General features: G+C 63.3%; 1 protein-coding gene across 1 annotated transcript in view; it reads right to left on the bottom strand.

Annotated features, from left to right (window-relative positions):
• Positions 1-5759: 5759 nt before the first annotated feature.
• Positions 5760-23126, bottom strand: part of XXYLT1 (xyloside xylosyltransferase 1) — a 43218-nt gene continuing 25851 nt past the window's right edge. Inside the window, exons 3-4 of the mRNA XM_075938309.2 lie at positions 21384-21516; positions 5760-8935 (exon numbers count right to left, since the gene is read on the bottom strand). Of these exons, the coding sequence (XP_075794424.1) occupies positions 8539-8935; positions 21384-21516 (530 nt within the window). The 3' untranslated portion in view covers positions 5760-8538. The remainder of the gene's footprint in view (positions 8936-21383; positions 21517-23126) is intronic.

Raw genomic sequence — 23126 nt, 5'->3', positions numbered from 1 at the left:
AAGCTGGCACTTTGTAACATCTCCGCTGAGAGCCGGCAGCGAGAACTGGGGGACTGGTGCGTGTGACGTATTCTCCACAGCAACCTCCCTCGCTGCCTTTTCTCTCTTTTGTTAATATCAGAGGGGTCGCCGTGTTAGTCCGAATCTGCAAAAGCGGCGCGGATCCTGTGGCACCTTAGAGTCTAACCAACATGTTGGAGCAGAAGCTTTCGTGGGCAAAGACCCACTTGGTCAGATGCTTCTGGGTCTTTGCCCACGAAAGCTCATGCTCCAACCCGTCGGTTAGTCTATACGGTGCCACAGGACTCCGCGCCGCTTTCTTTTGTTAATAACCCTTTAGATTGTAGATGCTGAAGGACTGGCCCAGCGTGATCTTGTGGGTGAGATCCAGAGTGTGAACTGACCGGGGACTGTGCCTGGTTCTTTGGGACCGGGAGGACCCGTCCGGGGAGGTGAGAGTGGGTTCTGCAGTCCCTCACCTGTGTGCAGGCCTGGGGCTGATGGCGGCACAGGGAGCGCTGGGCTGTCTGAGGGGTTTTGCTCGTGAGGTTCCTGCTGGCCGGATTGGCAGGCAATGTGCGCGGTGGCTGGTTCGAGGCCAGTTAGGGACTGCAAGCAGCCCTGGCTTTGAGCCAGGCCGTCCGGGATTTTTGTTGCAACCACCTGGCCGCCCTAACGCTGGGTCTGGGCTGCAGCTGCACTGAGCAGGAGCAGAGCCAGGGTGGCAAACCCAGCTGGGCCCAGCTCCGGAGGGAGCAGCCTGCCTGAGGACAGCGGCTTTGAACTGGTGGGCTCCTCCCCCCCAGCAGCTGGTGGCCCCGCTCCAGCCAGTGGAGGGGCCGTGTCACCCGTCAGCAGAGGGGTCCCCATTCCCTGGGCACCGGCAGTGATGGGCAGGTGCAAAGGGGTCCTGGACCCCTGGAGTGCCCCTGCCTGCCTGGGGGGGTTGCACTGGGCTCTGGGCCCCAGGCACATGCTCATCACACCCCCACGACCCAGACCTGTAGGGTTACCAGGTAGGTTTAGAAAAAATACCGGCCACACTTGATGGGGGGGGGCCCGGCCGGGAGAGAGGCGGGGCTGGTTGGGGGGGGGGCGGTGAGGGCAGCGTGGCTGGCCACAGGAGATGGGTGGGACTGGTGGGCAGGGGGTCAGGGGCAGCATGGCTGGCCCGAGGAGATGGGGGGCAGAGCTGGCTGGTGGTGATGGGGGGGCCGGGGGGCGGGGCTAGCGGGCAGGGGGGTCAGGGCAGCGTGGCTGGCCTGAGGAGATGGGGGGGCAGAGCTGGCTGGTGGTGATGGGGGGACCAGGGGGCGGGGCTAGCGGGCAGGGGGGTCAGGGCAGCGTGGCTGGCCCGAGAAGCTGGGGGGGGTCGGGGGCAGCATGGCTGGCCCGAGGAGATGGGGGGAGGGTTGGGGCAGCACAGCTGGCCCGGGCAGATGGGGGGAGGGTTGGGGCAGCACAGCTGGCCCGGGGAGATGGGGGGAGGGTCAGGGCAGCACAGCTGGCCCGGGGAGATGGGGGGAGGGTTGGGGCAGCGCAGCTGGCCCGGGGAGATGGGGGGAGGGTCAGGGCAGCACAGCTGGCCCGGGGAGATGGGGGGAGGGTTGGGGCAGCACAGCTGGCCCGAGGAGATGGGGGGAGGGTTGGGGCAGCACAGCTTGCCCGAGGAGATGGGGGGAGGGTCAGGGCAGCACAGCTGGCCCGGGGAGATGGGGGGAGGGTTGGGGCAGCGCAGCTGGCCCGGGGAGATGGGGGGAGGGTCAGGGCAGCACAGCTGGCCCGGGGAGATGGGGGGAGGGTTGGGGCAGCACAGCTGGCCCGAGGAGATGGGGGGAGGGTTGGGGCAGCACAGCTTGCCCGAGGAGATGGGGGGAGGGTCAGGGCAGCACAGCTGGCCCGGGGAGATGGGGGGAGGGTTGGGGCAGCACAGCTGGCCCGAGGAGATGGGGGGAGGGTTGGGGCAGCACAGCTGGCCCGGGGAGATGGGGGGAGGGTTGGGGCAGCGCAGCTGGCCCGAGGAGATGGGGGGAGGGTTGGGGCAGCGCAGCTGGCCCGAGGAGATGGGGGGAGGGTCAGGGCAGCGCAGCTGGCCCGGGGAGATGGGGGGAGGGTCAGGGCAGCGCAGCTGGCCCGGGGAGATGGGGAGAAGAACCAGCCGGCAGGAAGCGGGGGTAGCCGGGAGGGGGCAGTGGAGCTGGTCGGGAAGGGTTGGAGGAAGTGAGGGGGGAGGGCGGGACTGACCCTGGCACATGCAGATCCCAGGCGCTGTCAGGCCCGCGCACGGTCCGGAGAAGCGCGAGTGAGTCCGGCTGTGGCTCCCCACGCGCTCAGGAGCAGGGCCAGGGCTTCTCCTCCTCCCCAGGGCGTCAGACCCAGCCCGGGCTCCCAGCGCCGATCGCGCGGGGCAATGGTGCATTGTGTTGCTATCAGCAGAGCTGACTTGCATGGGGCCTGCATGTTGCGTGGTCTTGTCTTTAGTCCTGCCCGGCAGCGTGAAAGAAGCGATTTGCACATATCTGCATGTACACGTAACCGCGTTTAAGCTGTGGCCCTCGGCATGTGCGGTATCATTGTGGCCCTGCGGCTTCCAAACCTGAGTAGCCCTGAATTAGACAGTTCAGGAAGGCCGGGGGGGAGGGAAGAGCTGGGGGAGCTGCCCTGGATGGAAGAGCAGGAGGACGGCTCAGAGCTCCTCTATGACGCTGGAGAAAAGCCTGTGGGGAGACTTCGGGTTAAGTTTCGAGGCAAGAGCAGCCGGCGTGGGGGTCTGCGACAGGCCACGGATCAGGAGAGGGCAGTGCACGAGGCCTTCCTTGGCCAACTACCAGCTGTTTGCAGATCACAGGCCCTGGTTCTCATGGGGGAATGCCAGCAGCCTGGTATCTGCTGGGAGGTTTTTGGAGAGTGCTGGGGACAGCGTCCTGGTGCAAGTCCTGGAGGAGCCAGGCAGGGCCATGCTCCTGACCTGCCGCTCACACACGGGGGACCTGGCAGGGGAAGTAGCTGTGGGTGGCAACCTGGGCAGCAGCGACAGGAGATGGCCGAGTTCAGATCCTGACCAAAGGAAGAACGGGGAGCAGCAAAATACACCCCCTGGATTCAGAAGAGCAGCCGCTGAGTCCCTCAGGGAACTGACGGGCAGGGGCAGCTGACATCAGGAAAAGCCTCCTGCACATCAGGGGGTGACGCACTGGAACAAACTGCCTGGGGGGCTGTGGAATCTCCCCCACTGAGGACAGTTAAGAGCAGGTTGGGCAGACACCTGCCAGGGATGCTCTAGAGACAGTGCTGGGTCCAGCTGTGGGGGCAGGGGACGGGATGCGATGACCCCTTGAAGTCCCTTCCGGTTCTAGTGCTCTATGATTCTAGAGGCCTGAGACGCTGACATGAGGGGAAAGGAGTCCAGGAGAACTGGCTGGATTTTAAAGCAGCCTTATTGAAGGTGCAGGAACAAATCATCCCGATGCGCAGTAAGAAAAGCAAATGTGGTAGGTGACCAGCGTGGCTAATGTAGTCCCCTTACTAAAGGAGCCTCTGACTTTTACTGGGAGGTTCCTTTGTGCTACAAGTTAGCCCTAGAGACTACAACTCCCATGAGCCCTTGGGAATAAGGAGGGAATGGTGGCTCTTCCAGGCATGGCGAGAGAGAGAGGAGGCTCCATTTTGGAGAGTGGAGCCAGGCTGCTGGCGGGGAGCCTCTTGTAGGCCAGGAGCTGTTGAGTTGCATCTCGAGCTGGTTACTGAGAGCCTGCGGTGGCTTGGCTCTAGCAGGCTGCTTCAGAGGCTGCTGGATTGTCGCTGGAGGGGAGAGATCCTGGCTGTGCCGTGGCTGGGAAGGGTCTCACAGGAGGTAACGGTGAGTAACTGGGCTCTTTGGGAAAGCGCTGCCTGGGACGGAGCCAAGAAGACAGGCTGACTCTGGGTCCAAAGGGAGGCCGAGTGACCAGCCCAGGGAACCAGAGCTGCTGGCATTTGGTGGGGCTGGCTCCAGTGGCTGAGGGATTTTGCAGCCGGCTGCCTGCCTGGATCTGCACAGCGCTATCTCCGCTCCAGCTGCAGACCCTACAGCGCACCCACACCTGCAGTGTCTGGGACCCTGAATCCAGAGCAGTGCACGCTCGGGGAGGGGGAATAAATGGGGCAAGGTAAATGCCAGATGATAAAGTACACAGGAAGGAAACATCTAATTGACTGTTCACTTTTAATCTGTTAGACCCTGGGTCTTTAAGTTGTCGAGTAAAGGTGGGTTCATTCGAATGGAATCAATTAGCTGAATATTATTTATAATTGTTGTCCTGGGGTTAGATCCAGATTATTGCTGGAATCATTGTATTCCTGGAGGCTCCCAAGGCGCCACTGAGTGTGTACCGGGCCAGCCAGGTGGAGGCACCGCCATGGAGGAGCAAGGGGGTGGATAGGGAATCCCCAGCTTTCCATCACCACCGTTGGAGTACGCAGGATCTCCTTTTATGGTAAAAACATCGGCACCCAGGAGGGTGACCTGCTCCCGAGTAGCCCAGGGAGGAAAAAGAGGGTTACGCTTAGCGGTGAAATCCTCGGTGAGTTTAAACACAAAGGGAAGCCGACAAGAAGTGGGAACTGGGATGACGGGAGGAATATCAATATATTGCTGGAGAATGCAGGGGTGGAATCGGGAAGGGCAAAGCGCAACTGGAATTGCAGCCAGCAAGGGGTGTGAAGGGAAACAAGATTTCTACAGGCACGTGAGCAATAGAAGAGGGTGGGCGGACAGGCGGGGGTGGGGGAGGCCCTTATTGGAGGTAACCTAGTGATAGATGACGTGGGAAAAGCTGAACTAGTCAATGCTTCACAATGACAGCTCCCAGATAGCCGCCCTGGCGGAGAAGGAACAGGGTCGGGACTGTCTAGAAAGCTGGACGTGCAGAAATCCAGGGCTGGATCTAAGGCCTCCGAGGCTGCTGAGGGAGTTAGCGGATGTGACTGCAGAGCCCCCGGCTCTTTAAAAACTCTTGGGCTGCGTCTAGACTGGCAAGTTTTTCCGCAAAAGCAGCCGGTGTTGCGCAAGACACTGCCGATCTCATGTAAGATTGTCAGTGTTCTGCGCATACACTATGCTGCTCCCGTTCGGGAAAAAGCCCTCCTGTGCAAATGTGTTTGTGCAAGAGGGCCAGTGTAGACGCTAAAAACTGTTTTGAGCAAAAGAGTCCCGATGGCGAAAATGGCGCTTTCTTGCGCAAAACTGCGTCTAGATTTTGCAGAAAAGCATCCGTGCCAAAGTGCTTTTGCGCAAAAGCTTCTGTGCCAATCTAGACGCTCTTTTCCGCAAATGCTTTTAACGGAAAAACGTTTCTGTTAAAAGCATTTGTGGAAAATCCTGCCCGTCTAGACGCAGCCTTGGTGATCAGGGGAGGTTCTAGAAATAGGCAAACGAGGTGCCCAGTTTTAAAGGGGGCAGGAGAATGCAGGGCACTACAGCCTGGTCAGCCTCAGCTCAGTCCCCGGGAACTCCTGGAAGGGCCCCTCAAGGAATCTACCTCAGCCACTTGAAGGGGGATCCCAGGGAGGCTGGCGAGAGGCTCGGACAAGCCACGCTGCTCTTCATGCGCTTTCATCGCTGCGTCTGTCCTCTCCCCCAGGCCAGTGGCAGAACGTGGGCTGGGCTGGGCAGGTTTCTCGGGGGTTTTGCCGAGCAGGTGCGTTTTCACAGGCTGTGACGGTGCGTTGGGGGTCCCCCGTCTCCTGCACCCCGAAATGGCACAGACTGCACCAGCCGGTGGAATAGAGGAAGTTTATTGCCTCTCCAGGATACAGCACAGCACAGATGTAATCTGGTCACAGAGCTGGGCTAGGATGCCTCAGGCCCCCTTGAGATGGGGGAGACCGGGCCCCTAACTCCAGCCCCTTTCCCTAGGCTGTCTCCTCCATGCTCCCAGACAGCCACTAAACTCACTCTCCTCCAGCCCTGCCCCCCAGCCAGGGCAGCATCCACCTTCCTTTGTTCCTCTCCATGGGGGGTGTCTGGCCATACTGGTTTGGCATCACCTTTGCATAGTGAGGTTTTCCCTGATGGGTCTTGCTCCAGAGAGCAGAGGTCACCACAGCCCAGCGAGTCCCCCCACTACGTCACAGGGGCCGAGGGACGCCCGGGCAGGCCGTGCAGAGCTCAGCGCAGGGCGCACTGCAGTGACAGTGGGAGTGGGCTTGTGTCTGTCGCTCGCTCACCCGCGGCTCGAGATGGCAGACTAGCCGGAGTGCCTCCGAAGGCCCAGGGCAGGTGCGATCTGCCACCTCTGGAACTTAGGCTGCGTGGAGAGCCCATGGAGACGGGTGCTGTTCCCGGCAGGCTGGGCTGCCCTGCTCCAGGAGGCCTGGCTCCGTGACGGCTGGAGGCCGGTTGGGGCAGTGAGCAGAGCGTCTCAGGATTGAAGCCCGGGTATTCGTACCCCGCCCACTCTCACGCCTGCCGAGAGCTGGAGCCTGAGACAGTCACTGGCTTCTCGGCTGCACTTTGCCCCCTGCCCGGCAGCGCTGGGCCAGGCCCGAGGACGTGTTCTCAGGTAACCACTGGGCGTGCCCCCTGCCACTCACGCCCGGCCGGGCCTGCCCCCCATTAATCCTTCCTGCTGCACCGCACACGCCGGCCCGGGAAGCAGCTCCTACAGGTCATCCTGCTCTTGCAGCCAGCTAGGGATGGAATTTCGATTAGTCGATACGTGGGGGCGCTCGCTGCGGCTCTGCAGTTTAAATGGAGCAGGAGCCGGGTGCACAGGCAGCTCAGCTCCTACTGTATTTAAACTGCAGAGCCACAGTGTGGTTAGCTCCTGGGGGCAGCGCCAGCCAGCGCCGGGGCCTCTGCAGAGACAGTGCTGGGGGGAGCCAGCTTTTGAGGTAGTTGACTACTCGAGTAGTGGCTTACGCCCCTTCTGCCGGCCACTGGCAGAACCCGGAGCCAACTCCATTCCTGGCGACTCTGCTGGGGCGCAGGAACCTGGGAGACGGGACAGGAGGCAGCGCACTCGGGGGGCTGCTGCGCACGGCCATCTGTGAGCGCCCACTGGCACGGGCATGGCCAAACGGCTCAGCGGTGCCGCGGAAGGACAATGGGCCACGGAGACTCGTTAGCTGCCATTTACAAGCAGTGGCCCAGTAGGGCCACTTTACTCGGCTTCCTCTTTACTCGGCTCTGGTGAGGCCACATCTGGAGTATCGTGTCCAGTTCTGGGCCCCCCACCACAGAAAGGACGTGGACGCATTGGAGAGGGGCCAGCAGAGGCAGCCAAAATGATTAGGGGGCTGGAGCACATGACCTATGAGGAGAGACTGAGGGACTTGGGTCTGTTTAGTCTGCAGAAGCGAAGAGTGAGGGGGGATTTGATAGCAGCCTTCAACTTCCTGAAGGGAGGTTCCAAAGAGGATGGAGAGAGGCTGTTCTCAGTAGTGACAGATGCAGAACAAGGAGCAATGGGCTCAAGTTGTGGTGGGAGAGGTCCAGGTTGGATATGAGGAAAAACTATTTCACTAGGAGGGTGGGGAAGCACTGGAATGGGTTACCTAGGGAGGTAGTGGAGTCTCCATCCCTAGAGGTGTTTCAGTCTCGGCTTGACAAAGCCCTGGCCGGGTTGATTTAGTTGGGACTGGTCCTGCCTAGAGCAGGGGGCTGGACTCGATGCCTCCTGAGGTCTCTTCCAGCTCTGTGGTTCTATGATTCTAGGAGAGTGACTGCCGCGAAAACGTGTTGTGAAGCCCCGACATGGGGCTCGCGTGCGGCTCGGCAGAACCCTGACGGGAGGCAGGACGCCGCTTAGCCAGCTCCCCAACAGACTCACGTCAGCCCCTTTTGCTCCCAGCGAGAGAGAAACGCGCGTCTGGAGCCTTCCGCTCGGACAGTCGCAGCCGCCCCCAAAGAACCCGCGTGCCCCCTGCGTGGGGCTCGGAGGGGCTGCAGGGAGCGCCCGGGCAGCTTTAAAGCTCCTTTTGGCCCAGGAGCGACCCCGTGTGAGTGCAGCCCCAGGTCAGGCTTTCAAAGCGCTCGTTTGGCTTTTATTCTAAACCAGGCCAGGCTGAGCCGGCGTCTCCTTGCCCGGCCCCGGGCCCAGGTCACTGAGCGACGGGCCCGCCTGGCGGCCACAATTCACAGCGCTGCAGTGCACGGCGCACACGGGCAATCGCCACAAGTGGGGCAGGCGGGGCGTGAGGGCGTCGCTGTGTGTTGCGTGTAGACAGGGGCTTTCACACGGGCGCTCGCGGCTGTGGTGTGAGGAGGGTAAAGCTGATCAGCCCCTTTTTACAGCGGTGCAGACTGGCAAGGAGGAGCGATGTGCCTAACCCGAGCTCGCACAGCCCGTGCCTGAGCTGGGAGCAGAACCCAGGCACCCTGCTCTAACCACTAGCCTGCACTTCCTGGCTGAGGTGGGAGTGGCAGAACGCTCGTGGCGTGGGAGCACAGGGCCCGGGAAAGGGGCGCACCTTGGCGTGGGACACTGGTGCGCACGCGTCACTAGCTGCTTGCCCACCCCCAAAAGCAGCGCGGCCCCGCAGGCCGTGCCGGGCGGCCTAGTCCTCCGGGATGGGCGTGTTGCAGTTCCCGTGGTAGATCCTGACGCGGCCCTCGCAGCGGAAGTAGCGGTCGAAGACGTCGCTGTACCCGTGCTCCCGCCACCAGGAGCAGAGCTGCCGGTTCCAGGTGCAGTCCAGCACGTGGAACAGCTCCGGGTGCTCCATGCCAATCATGGTGAAGAAATCCTGGTCTCCCAGGTGGCCCTGGAAGTGGTACTTCTCCGCCAGCTGCCGCACCTTGTCCGGCTCCAGCAGCTGGTTGTAGAGCCGGGACTGGCGCATGGCTTCCAGGCTGAGCAGCATGACCCCGCTGTTAAAGCCGGGCAGCCCGTCCGGCGGGGGCTCCCCCACCTTGGTGCCGGGGTTCTCCCGGCGGAACTGCCAGAAGGTGTGCCTGGAGAGGGGAGAAAAGCACAAGGGGGTCACGGGGCGCAAGACGCACTAACTCCACCAGCTGCAGTGACCCCTCCGCCCTGGGAAACCTGCCCGCTGGCAGGGGTGCCCTGGCGAGTGCCCGATACTCTACGTCCTTCCCACAGAGCCTCGGTAGAGACGCTGCGCAGGGGCTGTGCGCTAGGGAACAGCTGGAGAGTGGCGCTTCCAGGAGGGCGAGAGAAATTCCACCCGGAATTGCCCTGTGCACCCCACTGCTGCCTGGCGCCCCCCCTCCGCACTTAGCACTGCTCTGTGCCCCGGGCAGGCCAGTGCAGACGACAGCGACCCCGCAGGGAGCAGGGGCCAGGGCTCCGGCTGGGCTTCCGGGAGGTAGGGTTGCCAAGTAGACCCTGCCAAAAACCGGACATAGTTGATCGTGGGCGGGGGGGCTGGCCGGGAGGGGGGCGGGGCAGGAAGCAGAGCTGGCGGGGGGGGGCACAGGGCTAGACGGGAGGAAGGAGGGGACGGGGGGGGGTGGGAAGCACAGCTGGCGGGAGGGGGCCAGGGGCCACGGGGCTAGATGGGAGGAAAGGGGGGACGGGAAGAGGGGAGGGTGGGAAGCACAGCTGTCGGGAGGGGGCCAGGGGCCACGGGGCTGGAAGGGAGGAAAGGGGGGACGGGGGGGTGGGAAGCACAGCTGGCGGGAGGGGCCGGGGGTATATATGAAGCGGTATATACACCTTCCCGCTGCGTACAACAAGGCTCACAGTTATCTTAGTCCCCCCAAACACTGTCCGATCCCCATGCTGGAGTCAGCGTTCCTTATCTCCTAAAGCAGTGGTCCCCAACCTTTTGAGGTTGTCGGGCGCCAGGGGGCGTGGCCGTTCGCCCGCCAGGGGGCGGGGACACTTGCGCGCCCAGGGGCGTCCCCCCCATAGCCACGCGCCCGGGGCCGGGGCCCGCCCCGCAAGCGCCGCGCGCCTGGTGCTCCTCCCCCCCCCGCAAGCGCCGCGCGCCCGGGGCCAATGCTCCCCGCAAGCGCCGCGCCATGTGCCCGGGGCCAGGCCATCCCCGAGCACCTGGCGGGCGCATGCAAATGCCCCCGCGGGCGCCGTGTTGGGGACCACGGTCCTAAAGCCAAGCAGAGACAGCGTCTCTACAATCAGCGCGTTGTCAGGCCTCAAAGTGAGCAGCAGAGCAAGAGTTAGGCCAACAAACCTAAAAATGGCTGCACACAAATCCCTCCCCGTTCCCTGCTTCCACAGCCCTAAGACAGCTGCCGGTTCCGGCCCCGAGAATCTCCTCGCCGGCGAAATCGGGTATTTCCATCCACTGCACGTTTGCATGCGGCTCTCCCGCGTGCACCCCCAGCAACACAGCACTCCCGCGCTCCCCACGGCGGGCCAGGAAGGGGCATCGGGGCGTGGCTCAACCCTTGCGGCTCCCGTTCAAGTCAGCAGAGAAAAAGGCCCAATTGTCAGGGCCCTCGGGCAGTTGCTGCAAGAGTCCCTGTTAGAACCTGCACCTCGTCTCATCGAAACGCGGCCTGTTCAGCTTCCAGGCCCTGGATCCCGCTGGACCCGTCTGCCCGACCGCAGAGCCCGTCTCCGAATCCCTGTTCCTCCAGGGACTGACAGGCAGTCGCCACGTCCCCAGACAAATGGGGCTTTGACTCTGTCGCCCCACGGCGGGGCTCTAGCCTCGCGATCGTCCCCTGCGAGTGCCGCCAGCTTCTCCGCTCCCCTCCATCGCCACTTATGAGCCACGTCACAGCCCCGGCATCAGCTCTCGCCCACTTGGCCCAGCGCCCGGCCCTCTGCATTAGCCCCCCTCACCCAACTCGCGCATCGCCTGCGGACTGCTTTGCTGCTGCTTCCTTGCTCGCTACTAGAGACGTCTCGTAACGCAGGGCCAAGGACCGACCCAGCAGGGACCCAGCGCCCACTCGATGACGACTCCCCATGTACAGTTTGAGACAGATCACTTGGCCCGTTTTCAACGTCTGACGTCTTAATTTCACATTGTTCTGGGTTTTTTAATGGTGATTTTTTAATGGCGCGTACAAATGCATCGGTATATGACAGCAGCGCTTTTCCATCAACCACACTTCTAAGCTCAGCAAAAACGCAATCGAGTTACTGTGAGAGGCTCTATTTCCCCCCAAAGCCTTGTTCTATTACCCTCCTTTAACCCTTCATTCACGGAGTCCTAGTTCAGCTGCTCAGCCACCCAGCCCAGGGTCCATGTCGGACTGCCAGGCCTGTAATTGCCAGGTCATCCTTTTTACCCTTTCTTCCAGCCTTCGGGAACTTCCCCAGTGGTTAATGGGCCAGAGAACACCTCGGCCAGCTCGTCTAAAATTCTTGGATATAAGCAATCCTCCCTCTAATTTTTTTTTCTATCCACATGTGGAATAAATGTTGTTATGTGCACCAAGACATATGTGGATGTGCACCACCAGTATAAACACATGCTGCTGGCTGTGGGCACCCTGCTAATCAGCTGAGTGGCATTTGAATCTCTCCTGGGTGACCGCCCAAGTGCTCGGCTTCCAGGGAACACAGGATGGAAGTTATCCGGCCCAGCTGCTTTAAAAACGTCTGCCTGTGATAGCTCCTGTTCACTGTCCTTCTGAGGAACCTGCAGAGCGAGAGTTCTCTCCCGACACGGTGTGAATCCCAGAGCACTAGCACGGGGAGGGACCTCGCGAGCTCGAGTCCGGCCCCTGGCCGCACGGCAGGACCCAGCACCACCCAGATCGGGGTCGGTAACCGCCGGCACGCGTACTGCACGTGGCACGAGCTGATTTCCCGTGGCACACGGGGCAGGAGCTCAGCCACACCCCTCCCCCCCGCGTCACTGGGCGATCGCACCACAGCTCCAGCCCAGCCTCGCAGCTGGACCACCAGCTCCGGCTTCCTGCTTGGGTGGGGGAGAGACGCACACGTCCCTGGGGCTGCCCCTGCCCAGCCTGGGCGTGCAGCTCCTGGGAGCTAAGGGGTTAAACCCCCCCCCCCAGCTACCAGCTTCTTGCCCAGCCCAGCCCAGCCCAGCCCCCCGGAGTCCAAACCTGACCGGGGCCCTACAGCAGCCTTTCCCCGAGGCCCCCAGAGCCGCGTGCTGCCAGGAAGGGCTGGGCAGCTCGGCCGGGCACCTCACCTGGCTCCAGGTTCCCTCTGCAACGCCTGGGGCCATCAGACGCAAGGGCCACGGCGTGGCAGGAAGCAAGGGGGGGCAGCCCTCCCACAGAGTCTGGGGAAATGCCCACTGGACCCAGAGGACTCAGCAGTTAGCCAGCCCACGGGACGGCAGGTCACTGGGCTGCTCGCCGCCCCCCTCTGCCCCCGAGCCACACTGCCAACAGCACACGGAGCCTGGACGCCCGGGCTCTGCCCGGCACCAGCGCCCGCACACCCGGCCAGGCTGTGCCCCTGGTGCCCGGGGCAGCACCGCCCTCTGCTGGACGCACCCAGAACTGCTCACCCGTGTGTCAGGCTCTGTACTGCCAAGGGCCAACAGGGACTTGCGTTAGCTCGTGTGGGAGGCTGATCCCCGTCTCGCTCTCATCGCACGGGGGGGGGTAGTGCTGATCGCTCTCATCGCACGGGGGGGGTAGTGCTGATCGCTCTCATCGCACGGGGGGGGGTAGTGCTGATCGCTCTCATCGCACGGGGGGGGGTAGTGCTGATCGCTCTCATCGCACGGGGGGGGGTAGTGCTGATCCCCGTCTCGCTCTCATCGCACGGGGGGGGGTAGTGCTGATCCCCGTCTCGCTCTCATCGCACGGGGGGTAGTGCTGATCCCCGTCTCGCTCTCATCGCACGGGGGGGGGTAGTGCTGATCGCTCTCATCGCACGGGGGGGGGTAGTGCTGATCGCTCTCATCGCACGGGGGGGGGGTAGTGCTGATCGCTCTCATCGCACGGGGGGGGTAGTGCTGATCGCTCTCATCGCACGGGGGGGGGTAGTGCTGATCCCCGTCTCGCTCTCATCGCACGGGGGGGGGTAGTGCTGATCCCCGTCTCGCTCTCATCGCACGGGGGGTAGTGCTGATCCCCGTCTCGCTCTCATCGCACGGGGGGGGGTAGTGCTGATCGCTCTCATCGCACGGGGGGGGGTAGTGCTGATCGCTCTCATCGCACGGGGGGGGGTAGTGCTGATCGCTCTCATCGCACGGGGGGGGGTAGTGCTGATCGCTCTCATCGCACGGGGGGGGGTAGTGCTGATCCCCGTCTCGCTCTCATCGCACGGGGGGGGGGTAGTGCTGATCCCCGTCTCGCTCTCATCGCACGGGGGGTAGTGCTGATCCCCGTCTTGCTCTCATCGCACGGGGGGGGGTAGTGCTGATCCCCGTCTCGCTCTCATCGCACGGGGGGGGTAGTGCTGATCCCCATCTCGCTCTCATCGCACGGGGGGGGGTAGTGCTGATCCCCGTCTCGCTCTCATCGCATGGGGGGGGGTAGTGCTGATCGCTCTCATCGCACGGGGGGGGGGTAGTGCTGATCCCCGTCTCGCTCTCATCGCACGGGGGGGGTAGTGCTGATCGCTCTCATCGCACGGGGGGGGGTAGTGCTGATCCCCGTCTCGCTCTCATCGCACGGGGGGGTAGTGCTGATCCCCGTCTCGCTCTCGTCGCACGGGGGGGGGTAGTGCTGATCCCCGTCTCGCTCTCATCGCACGGGGGGTAGTGCTGATCCCCGTCTTGCTCTCATCGCACGGGGGGGGGGTAGTGCTGATCGCTCTCATCGCACGGGGGGGGGTAGTGCTGATCGCTCTCATCGCACGGGGGGGGGTAGTGCTGATCGCTCTCATCGCACGGGGGGGGTAGTGCTGATCCCCGTCTCGCTCTCATCGCACGGGGGGGGTAGTGCTGATCCCCGTCTCGCTCTCATCGCACGGGGGGTAGTGCTGATCCCCGTCTTGCTCTCATCGCACGGGGGGGGGGTAGTGCTGATCCCCGTCTCGCTCTCATCGCACGGGGGGGGGGTAGTGCTGATCCCCGTCTCGCTCTCATCGCACGGGGGGGGGGTAGTGCTGATCCCCGTCTCGCTCTCATCGCATGGGGGGGGTAGTGCTGATCGCTCTCATCGCACGGGGGGGGGTAGTGCTGATCCCCGTCTCGCTCTCATCGCACGGGGGGTAGTGCTGATCGCTCTCATCGCACGGGGGGGGGGTAGTGCTGATCCCCGTCTCGCTCTCATCGCACGGGGGGGTAGTGCTGATCCCCGTCTCGCTCTCATCGCACGGGAGGGGGTAGTGCTGATCCCCGTCTCGCTCTCGTCGCACGGGAGGGGGTAGTGCTGATCCCCGTCTCGCTCTCGTCGCACGGGAGGGGGTAGTGCTGATCGCTCTCATCGCACGGGGGGGTAGTGCTGAACCCCGTCTCGCTCTCATCGCACGGGAGGGGGTAGTGCTGATCCCCGTCTCGCTCTCATCGCACGGGGGGGTAGTGCTGATCCCCGTCTCGCTCTCATCGCACGGGAGGGGGTAGTGCTGATCGCTCTCATCGCACGGGGGGGTAGTGCTGAACCCCGTCTCGCTCTCATCGCACGGGAGGGGGTAGTGCTGATCGCTCTCATCGCACGGGGGGGTAGTGCTGAACCCCGTCTCGCTCTCATCGCACGGGGAGGTAGTGCTGATCCCCGTCTCACTCTCATCGCACGGGGGGGTAGTGCTGAAGCCCGTCTCGCTCTCATCGCACGGGGGGGTAGTGCTGATCGCTCTCATCGCACGGGGGGGTAGTGCTGAACCCCGTCTCGCTCTCATCGCACGGGGGGGTAGTGCTGATCGCTCTCATCGCACGGGGAGGTAGTGCTGATCCCCGTCTCGCTCTCATCGCACGGGGAGGTAGTGCTGAACCCCGTCTCGCTCTCATCGCACGGGGGGGTAGTGCTGATCCCCGTCTCGCTCTCATCGCACGGGGAGGTAGTGCTGATAGCTCTCATCGCACGGGGGGGTAATGCTGATCGCTCTCATCGCACGGGGGGGTAGTGCTGAACCCCGTCTTTCACCAGCGTTGGGAGACCACTGGCTGTTGCAACAGCCCATCTGCAGTGCTCCCAGCGTGGGGCCCAGTGGTGTTCAGCTCTTCTAACCCACCTTTCCCTGCCCTGTTCCCCAGCCTTCCCCTGCGTTGCTGCCTCGCGACAGGTACGTTAAAACCACCCTGCTGCCGGGGCCCCAGGATCACTATCAACTTAAGAAGCGTGAGCCGGCTCATTCGCTGACTCACACTGCACTGCCCAGACCGCGGCCGACCGGAGAGCTCACTCCTGGAGTCACAAGGATGGGACCTTGCCGAGAAGCGTGTCTCCGGGACAGCGTCTCCTGCTGCCAGAGCACCGGTGTGGGCAGCGCAAACCTGCATCCCGTGGGGGGCTGTACCTGGCGGTGCGAACCTGCCCTTACACGCCTAAGGGGGTAGGACGGAGGTCTATAAAATCATGGCGGGGGTGGGGAAAGTGAATGAGGAAAAGTTATTTACTCCTTTACACAACACAAGAACCAAGTCACCCGGTGAAACCACCAGGCAGCAAGTTGAAAACAAAGGAAATATTTCTTCACACAACGCAGTTACCCTGTGGAACTCCTCGCCAGGAGATGCTGTGAAGGCCAAAGTTCTAACAGGATTCAAAAGTAGGTAAGTTCCTGGAGGCCAGGTCCATCATGGCTCTTAGCCAAGATGGGCAAGAACGTGACGTCATGTCTGGATGTCCCTAAGCCTCACGGCTGACACGATAGTTGCCCATTCTGTTCACAGGCAGCCCGGCTGACCGAGCGCGGCCGCCCCTTGGTCTTACCAGCCCGGCCCCATGCGGCTCCCTGCCCCGCCCTCCTGCCAAGACACGGCTCAGCTGGCTCGGGGAGCGGCGGCACCGTCATGCTCCGGGACGCTGCCGTCCAACACAAACATGCCCCGGCACTGTCCCCGCCTGAGTCAGGCCTGGACACACCAGCACCATCCTGTTTGGCTGGGGGCAGGTTTCCCCCTCGCGCTGCAGGAAATGAGCACGGCCCCGGCCATTTCCTCTGCTCCTCTCTGACCATCGGGAGCTGTCGCGCAGACACTGCCCAGCAGCCAGCGCTGCATCCTGCCTGGCCCCGCAGCCCCGTGCGGCTGGGAAGCCTGCACACCAGCACGGGGGACGGGCTGTAGCCCAGGGGAGGCCCGGGGAACGGCAGCTTTCCAGGCCAGCAGGATTAGGCACGGAGGGCAGCTGAGTGCAGCTTCCCCGATGCCATGGCCAGGGGGGACTTTGGGCTCAGCTAGACCAGTGCTGCTCAACCGGCTTTTATAAAGTACCCCTTCAAAAAGAATGAGACGTACCCCCAGGACCTGCAGTTTTCAGACACACACATTTGTTTCTACCATTGCAACACGTTTGTTTAAACAACTTCATCGTAGCCGGGCGGGCGCTGAATGTTTGGCTGTAAATAGCACAGAAATAATAAGGCGCTGTAGAACTTCAACCCGTTCAACACAACAGTTCTCCGCATTTCAGTGGTGACACCCCCCGACCGTCTCCAGTATCCCTAAGGGTCCTCGCACCGCTGCTTGAGAAACACTGAGGCAGCCAGACCCCGGCATCGCCCCGGCCGGAGGGGCCTTGGGCTCGGCCAGACCCCGGCATCGCCCCGGCCGGAGGGGCCTTGGGCTCGGCCAGACCCCGGCATCGCCCCGGCCGGAGGGGCCTTGGGCTCGGCCAGACCCCGGCATCGCCCCGGCCGGAGGGGCCTTGGGCTCGGCCAGACCCCGGCATCGCCCCGGCCGGAGGGGCCTTGGGCTCGGCCAGACCCCGGCATCGCCCCGGCCGGAGGGGCCTTGGGCTCGGCCAGACCCCGGCATCGCCCCGGCCGGAGGGGCCTTGGGCTCGGCCAGACCCCGGCATCGCCCCGGCCGGAGGGGCCTTGGGCTCGGCCAGACCCCGGCATCGCCCCGGCCGGAGGGGCCTTGGGCTCGGCCAGACCCCGGCATCGCCCCGGCCGGAGGGGCCTTGGGCTCGGCCAGACCCCGGCATCGCCCCGCCCGGAGGGGCCTTGGGCTCGGCCAGACCCCGGCATCGCCCCGGCCGGAGGGGCCTTGGGCTCGGCCAGACCCCGGCATCGCCCCGGCCGGAGGGGCCTTGGGCTCGGCCAGACCCCGGCATCGCCCCGGCCGGAGGGGCCTTGGGCTCGGCCAGACCCCGGCATCGCCCCGCCCGGAGGGGCCTTGGGCTCGGCCAGACCCCGGCATCGCCCCGGCCGGAGGGGCCTTGGGCTCGGCCAGACCCCGGCATCGCCCCGGCCGGAGGGGCCTTGGGCTCGGCCAGACCCCGGCATCGCCCCGGCCGGAGGGGCCTTGGGCTCGGCCAGACCCCGGCATCGCCCCGGCCGGAGGGGCCTTGGGCTCGGCCAGACCCCGGCATCGCCCCGCCCGGAGGGGCCTTGGGCTCGGCCAGACCCCGGCATCGCCCCGGCCGGAGGGGCCTTGGGCTCGGCCAGACCCCGGCATCGCCCCGGCCGGAGGGGCCTTGGGCTCGGCCAGACCCCGGCATCGCCCCGGCCGGAGGGGCCTTGGGCTCGGCCAGACCCCGGCATCGCCCCGCCCGGAGGGGCCTTGGGCTCGGCCAGACCCCGGCATCGCCCCGGCCGGAGGGGCCTTGGGCTCGGCCAGACCCCGGCATCGCCCCGCCCGGAGGGGCCTTGGGCTCGGCCAGACCCCGGCATCGCCCCGGCCGGAGGGGCCTTGGGCTCGGCAGACAGACCCAGAGGTCTCGCTCCGGCCGGAGGGGCCTTGGGCTCGGCAGACAGACCCAGAGGTCTCGCTCCGGCCGGAGGGGCCTTGGGCTCGGCAGACAGACCCAGAGGTCTCGCTCCGGCCGGAGGGGCCTTGGGCTCGGCAGACAGACCCAGAGGTCTCGCTCGCCAGGTGGCTGGTTTTATGCTGCGGACCAGCAAACCCATCCCAAACTTTTGGCTGACCAGTAACATTTTAGTCGCACATTTGTATATTCATTATGCAAATAACAAATATGCAAATCAAATGTTGCTGGTCCACTAAGGGGCTGCCGTGAGCAGCCGGCTTCAGCTCCAGCAGCCACCACGGCCCGGTGGCCAGGACCCGCTGTTGTAGAGAAAGCCCGTCCCCATTTCCGGCGGGCCAGGGATGGAGAAGCCCCCAGGAGCCTTGGCAGGCTGTCCCCAGGGTAGCTCCTGGCGCTGTCCGAGCCGCCACCTACTTCCAGTCTTTGTCCAACTCCAAATGCCAGGCCCTGGACGGGGAGCCCTGGGTCGGCTCGACCGCCGAGAGCACCATCAAATCCCGGTCCCAGGGAGAGTTCTCGGCTCCACCTGGTCCTTCTCGCTGGGACGCTCGCCAGGCGGGGTCTGTCACATCCCCTCTCTGCACGGGCCCAGGCCGCTGGCTCCCTCGAGCTCCCGCTCAGCTGACGATCCACGCGACCGTCAGCTCTTCCCCAGAGTCCCGCTCCCAGGGAGCCCGCCCGGCACGGCCGCCCCGGCAGTGTCCTGGCGCCCCGCTCACCCCCGGCTCGGCCCCTTCCCCCACGATGCAGCTCTCCTCCAGGCTCCTGCCATCCGCAGCGCTCAGCGAGGGCTTGTTCTTCCTTCCAGAGGGCGGAAACCCAAGTTCAGTAGCACGATCCCTGTGCGACCCCGCTGGAGACAGGCCCTCCGGAGGGGGATCCCCCCTTGCAGTCCCAATCCCAGACTTGGCAGGTGGCCAGGTTTGAACCAATTTAATATGCGCCTGTTAATTAACTGTCTAATGAAAATGGTGCATGGCACCCAAAGGCCTGACAGCCTCCCAGGAGAACCCTAATTACCAGCTGCTGTGATGTGCACAAGCCACGCTGCCCCCTTTCAGTGTGTGGCGCGTCGCCCTCGCCCACCGCAGCACTGGCCGGGCACGTCGCTTGCCGTTTGCAATAGTCCAGCCGCCGGGTCCTTCCCCGGGCAGCGAGACGCACGGACCAGCAGCGTCAGCGGCCCCGCGAGCACTTCCGCCCACTCCTGAGAGTCACCCGCTGGCTGCCAGCTGCCGCTCACCGTCCCCAGGCGGGTGCTGCCACCAGAGGCGAGGAGACTCGCCGCGGCTCCGGAGTGCAGCTCAGGCCCTGCGCTTCCTGCATCGCTCCTGGAAATTCTAGCACCGGGCACATCCCACCCGCAGGCTCCGTGTGTCTCACACCCGTCCCATCGCCTTCGCCTGGCCCCAAAGTCGCGACAGCTACTCCTGGCCTCGGCTTTCTCCCACAACAGGAACGCGGCACAACTGGCTGGCGACTTGCCAGGCAGGCTGCCTGCAGCTCACTCGTCTGGGCTCGTCTCGCGCCCACCGGCCTGCCAGCCCCGTGCTGGTGTCGTACAGGCCTCTGCACAGTACAGATCCCCCGGTGACAGTCCTGCTAGGCCGGTGCCCTCCGCCCCCACGCACCCTTAGCCTAGGGGAGGGGCAGGCACATGGCCACTCTGCACGGCTGCTCGGCCCCGATGTGAGTCTCCATGGCGGGGTGGCAGGACTGTCCTGAGAACCGGGAAGCCCGCGGCCTCCTGCCCGCTGCACAGAACTGGGAGCAGGAGAGAATCGGGGTCTGGAATTTCCAACACCAGAAAACTCCTTTTCTCACAGGTGAGAAATCCCAGACGTCGGCCCAGACCGAGTCCATCCCGGCTCCGGCCGGCCCGGCCCCGCCCCGCCCCGGGGCTGAGCTCTGCTCGGAAGCAGATTCCATAGGACCCTGGCAAAGGGGAGGGCGGCGGCTGTGGGAACTGTCGCTGCGCTCGCTCATCACGCCCGGCATGGCCTGAGACCTGCTGCAGGCACCGGGCAGGGCCGGCCGCTCAGCCTGGGTTACAGGGAAATCGGAGATTCCCTGTTTGAACTGACAAGGCCACGTTCAATCCACTTCCCTGAGTCCTGGCCAGGCGCTTCCGGCTCCTGCCAACGCCAAGCCGAGCGGCGGGGCTGTGCAGGTTGCAGTCCGGGGGCAGCCTCCCATGAGTGGTGCAGGCGGCCCCGCGCGGCCCAGGCCCCAGGGGAAACCCTGCCCCCCGCTCTGCCGAGCACTCCGCTGCTCGCTAGCGTCCCAGGCTGGCGGGGCGCTGTGAGAGGCAGGGGTGAGGGCTGGCAGGCCTGGGTGCTCCCGCTGCCGTCAGCGGTGCGGCCCGGCCTCCCCCGCACAGGCAGGCGTCAGAGACCAGGGACCGATGCCAAGGCCCTTGCTGGGCCCCCGTCGAGTCCTGGCGCTGCGGGGGCTAAGCAGAGTGTCATGCAGGCCCCCTAGACAGGGTAGAGCCCCGTCAACAGACCCCAGGAGCTCCGGCCCCAGCGACCTGCCCGAGGGGTTAGAACTCGGGCTCCTGGGGCCGTGAGCTCCTGAGCGGGGTGCCCGAGTCCTGGGCAGGCTGGCAGGAGCAGGGCGCCGGCCCCGCTTGGTGGGAGCTCTACACTTAGAACTCACCCACCACTCGCCATGGTCCGACGCGACGGGTGGGTCCCGATGCCCTGGATCACGCAGCATTTGGGCTCCACCCGGGCCCAAAGGCCCTCGCCCTGCCCACAGGAAAGGGCGGCTGTGCACCACCCGGAGAACCCTGAAACTCTCCTGGCGGCCGCCCCAGCACCCAGCTTACAGGGCCCTGCTTGGAACCCGGAGCGGCGCCTCCTGCTCTGGCCGAGGCTCGGCTTCCTCCCCAGCACCCGCTACTGCCGGGCCAGCGACCCCCCGTGGGCAGTTACTGCGCGACGAGCTCACGGCCCCCGGAGCTTGAGTCCCGAGAGGAGCCCATGTGACGCCCGGGCAGCCGCCTGCGCAGGCTCGGAGACGGTCCCCGCGCACCCGGCTCAGCCTGCAAGGGGATTGCAGCTTTGCAGCAGTCGGCTCTGGCGCTTGCCTGAGAATCCCCAGCGCTCTCGGACGCTGCCCTGGCAGAGCCCTCGGCAGTGCAAAGACCTGGAAACGCGGCTCCCTGTGCCCCCGCCCGGCCTGGCAACTGGCTGGAGCAGCCGTGGCCCAACTCCGGGGGGCACAGCAGAGGCCGGGAGGACGGCCGCCCTGCGCAGGGCATGCGGACCACCTGCTGGTGAGCACTGCTGGGTTCTGCTCAGCCACCACAGGACACAACCCGCATGCAGCCGTCAGGCCTGGCGCCCGCCTCAGCCGGATGCAGGGACGTGCCGTCGGCCTGACTGGCAGACCCGGCGCGAGGCTCCTAAACGCAGCCTTGGGCAGCTGCATGGGCACCGAGCCACGCCGATGACTCCGGGAGCAGCACGGCCCACGCCAGCCGCCTGCGGGGAACCGTGGATGGGCCCTTGGGGGCCTGGCCTGTCCCAAGCGGCAGGTGGCGTTCAGGGCCGAGGCTCACCTCCGCATGCTGCCGGGTTTTCTCCACGCGCAGCCCCAGGAAGCAGGGCTCCCGCAAGTCTGCCAAGCCCAGGGCTGCGGCTGCCGCACCCACGCCTACCTGTAGACCGGCTGCATCTCTCGGGCGATCCCAATGACGGCTCCTCGCGGGAAGCGGTCGAACTCCTCAAACAGCTCCTCGATGTTGGTCTGGAACTTCAGGTCCAAGTCCAGCTGGATGAGCTGCGCTATGTCTGGAAGAGACAGAGGGAGTCAGCAGCACCAGGCGGCAAACTCACGCACCGATGAATCGACGGGGCCGTCCGCGGATCTCCTCCCCCTCGGCAGGCAGGGCCCGGCTCCGCAGGGGCAGGCTAGCTAGGGAGTCAGGACGGGGGGAGATGAAAGGGAGACGAACCTTCAGGTCAGCACAAAATCAAAATGTTGAAACCAAAATTAACCTCCCCCCCCGGGGCCCCTTGTTATCCACCCGCTCGGCTCAGAGAGGAAACGTTCTTCAATTGCCCCGCACCAGCGCAAGGCACCGGGGTGACTGAACTGCCCCCCGAGTGTAAATGCCAGACTGGTTAAAACCAACGTCCTGGGTTAGAGGGAAAGTGAAAGCAGCTATATAACACAGTACACGTGTTCACACAGTTGGGATCTAAAGGGTTACCTGGTTACCCGGTAAGCATCAGCTTTACCAGCATGCTTACTTGGTTACCAGTTAACTGGGGGCTTGGCCAGAGAAGCCCCCTCCCGTGGTACGATGCAGTGAGTCTGGGCCCCAGCCAGCTGGGGGCAGCTTCAGGGTTAACTAGTTAAACAGACCATTTCACTGGGTAATTGTTTATACCAGGAATTTACATCCCTCACACATGTGCACGCCAGAACAAATGGAAGAAAGGGGAAGCTGATAGCACTGGACATAAATCAGAAGATAGGAGCTGTAGAAAACTGATACGGAAAGCAAAGGAACATAAGAAGTCATCTTTGGCCAGCAGAGTTAAGGACCATATCAAAGAGTTTTTAAAAATATACTAGGAACAAAAATAATCCTAACAGAGGTATTGGCCCATTACTAGATGGAAATAGTAGAATTATCAGCAGTCACGCAGAAAAGGCAGGAGCATTCAATACATAATTACTGTTCTGCATTTAGAGGAAAAACAGATTTATGCAGTCTCATGGTATGGTGATGGCAACACTCTTTCCAGTCCACCAATGTATCTGGGTGACGACAAACAGACGCTACTAAAATCAGACATTTTAAAATCAGCAGCTCCAGAGAACTTGCATCCAAGAGTTTTAAAAGAGCTGGCTGAGGAGATCACTGAACTGTTAATGTTGCTTTTCAGTAAGTCTTGGCGAACTGGGAAATTTCCATGTGACTGGAAAAAAGCTAAAGCTGTGCCAATATTTTAAAAAGTAAGTTGTTATAATATTAGGACTGTCAGCCTGACATCGATCCTGGGTAAGAGAATGCAGCAGCTGATGCGGGACTTGATTAATAAAGAATTAAAGTAGGGTAATGTAATGCCAATCAACACAGACTTGTGAAACACACATCCTGTTAAAGTAATTATCTTTTTCTGATGAGATTAAAAGTTTGGTTGATGAAAGTAATAGTAGTGACATAATAGACTTAGGCACTTGTAAGGTACTGAGCTGGTACCACCGGATGCTTTGATTAAACGCTAGAACCATATATTGCACACATATATGATTAAACACTGGCTAATTGACAGGTCTCAAACCGTAACTCTACATGGGAAATTGTCACGGCGTAGGTCCGTTTCACTCTGCAATTAGTTCTTGGTCCTCTGCTATTTAACATGTTTATCAATGATCTGAAACCAAAACT

This window comes from Pelodiscus sinensis, chromosome 10 (assembly GCF_052426305.1).
Source record: "Pelodiscus sinensis isolate ZL-2025 chromosome 10, ASM5242630v1, whole genome shotgun sequence".
In the NCBI taxonomy this organism is placed as follows: Eukaryota; Metazoa; Chordata; order Testudines; family Trionychidae; genus Pelodiscus; species Pelodiscus sinensis.
This window is presented reverse-complemented; position numbering and strand designations above follow the sequence as displayed.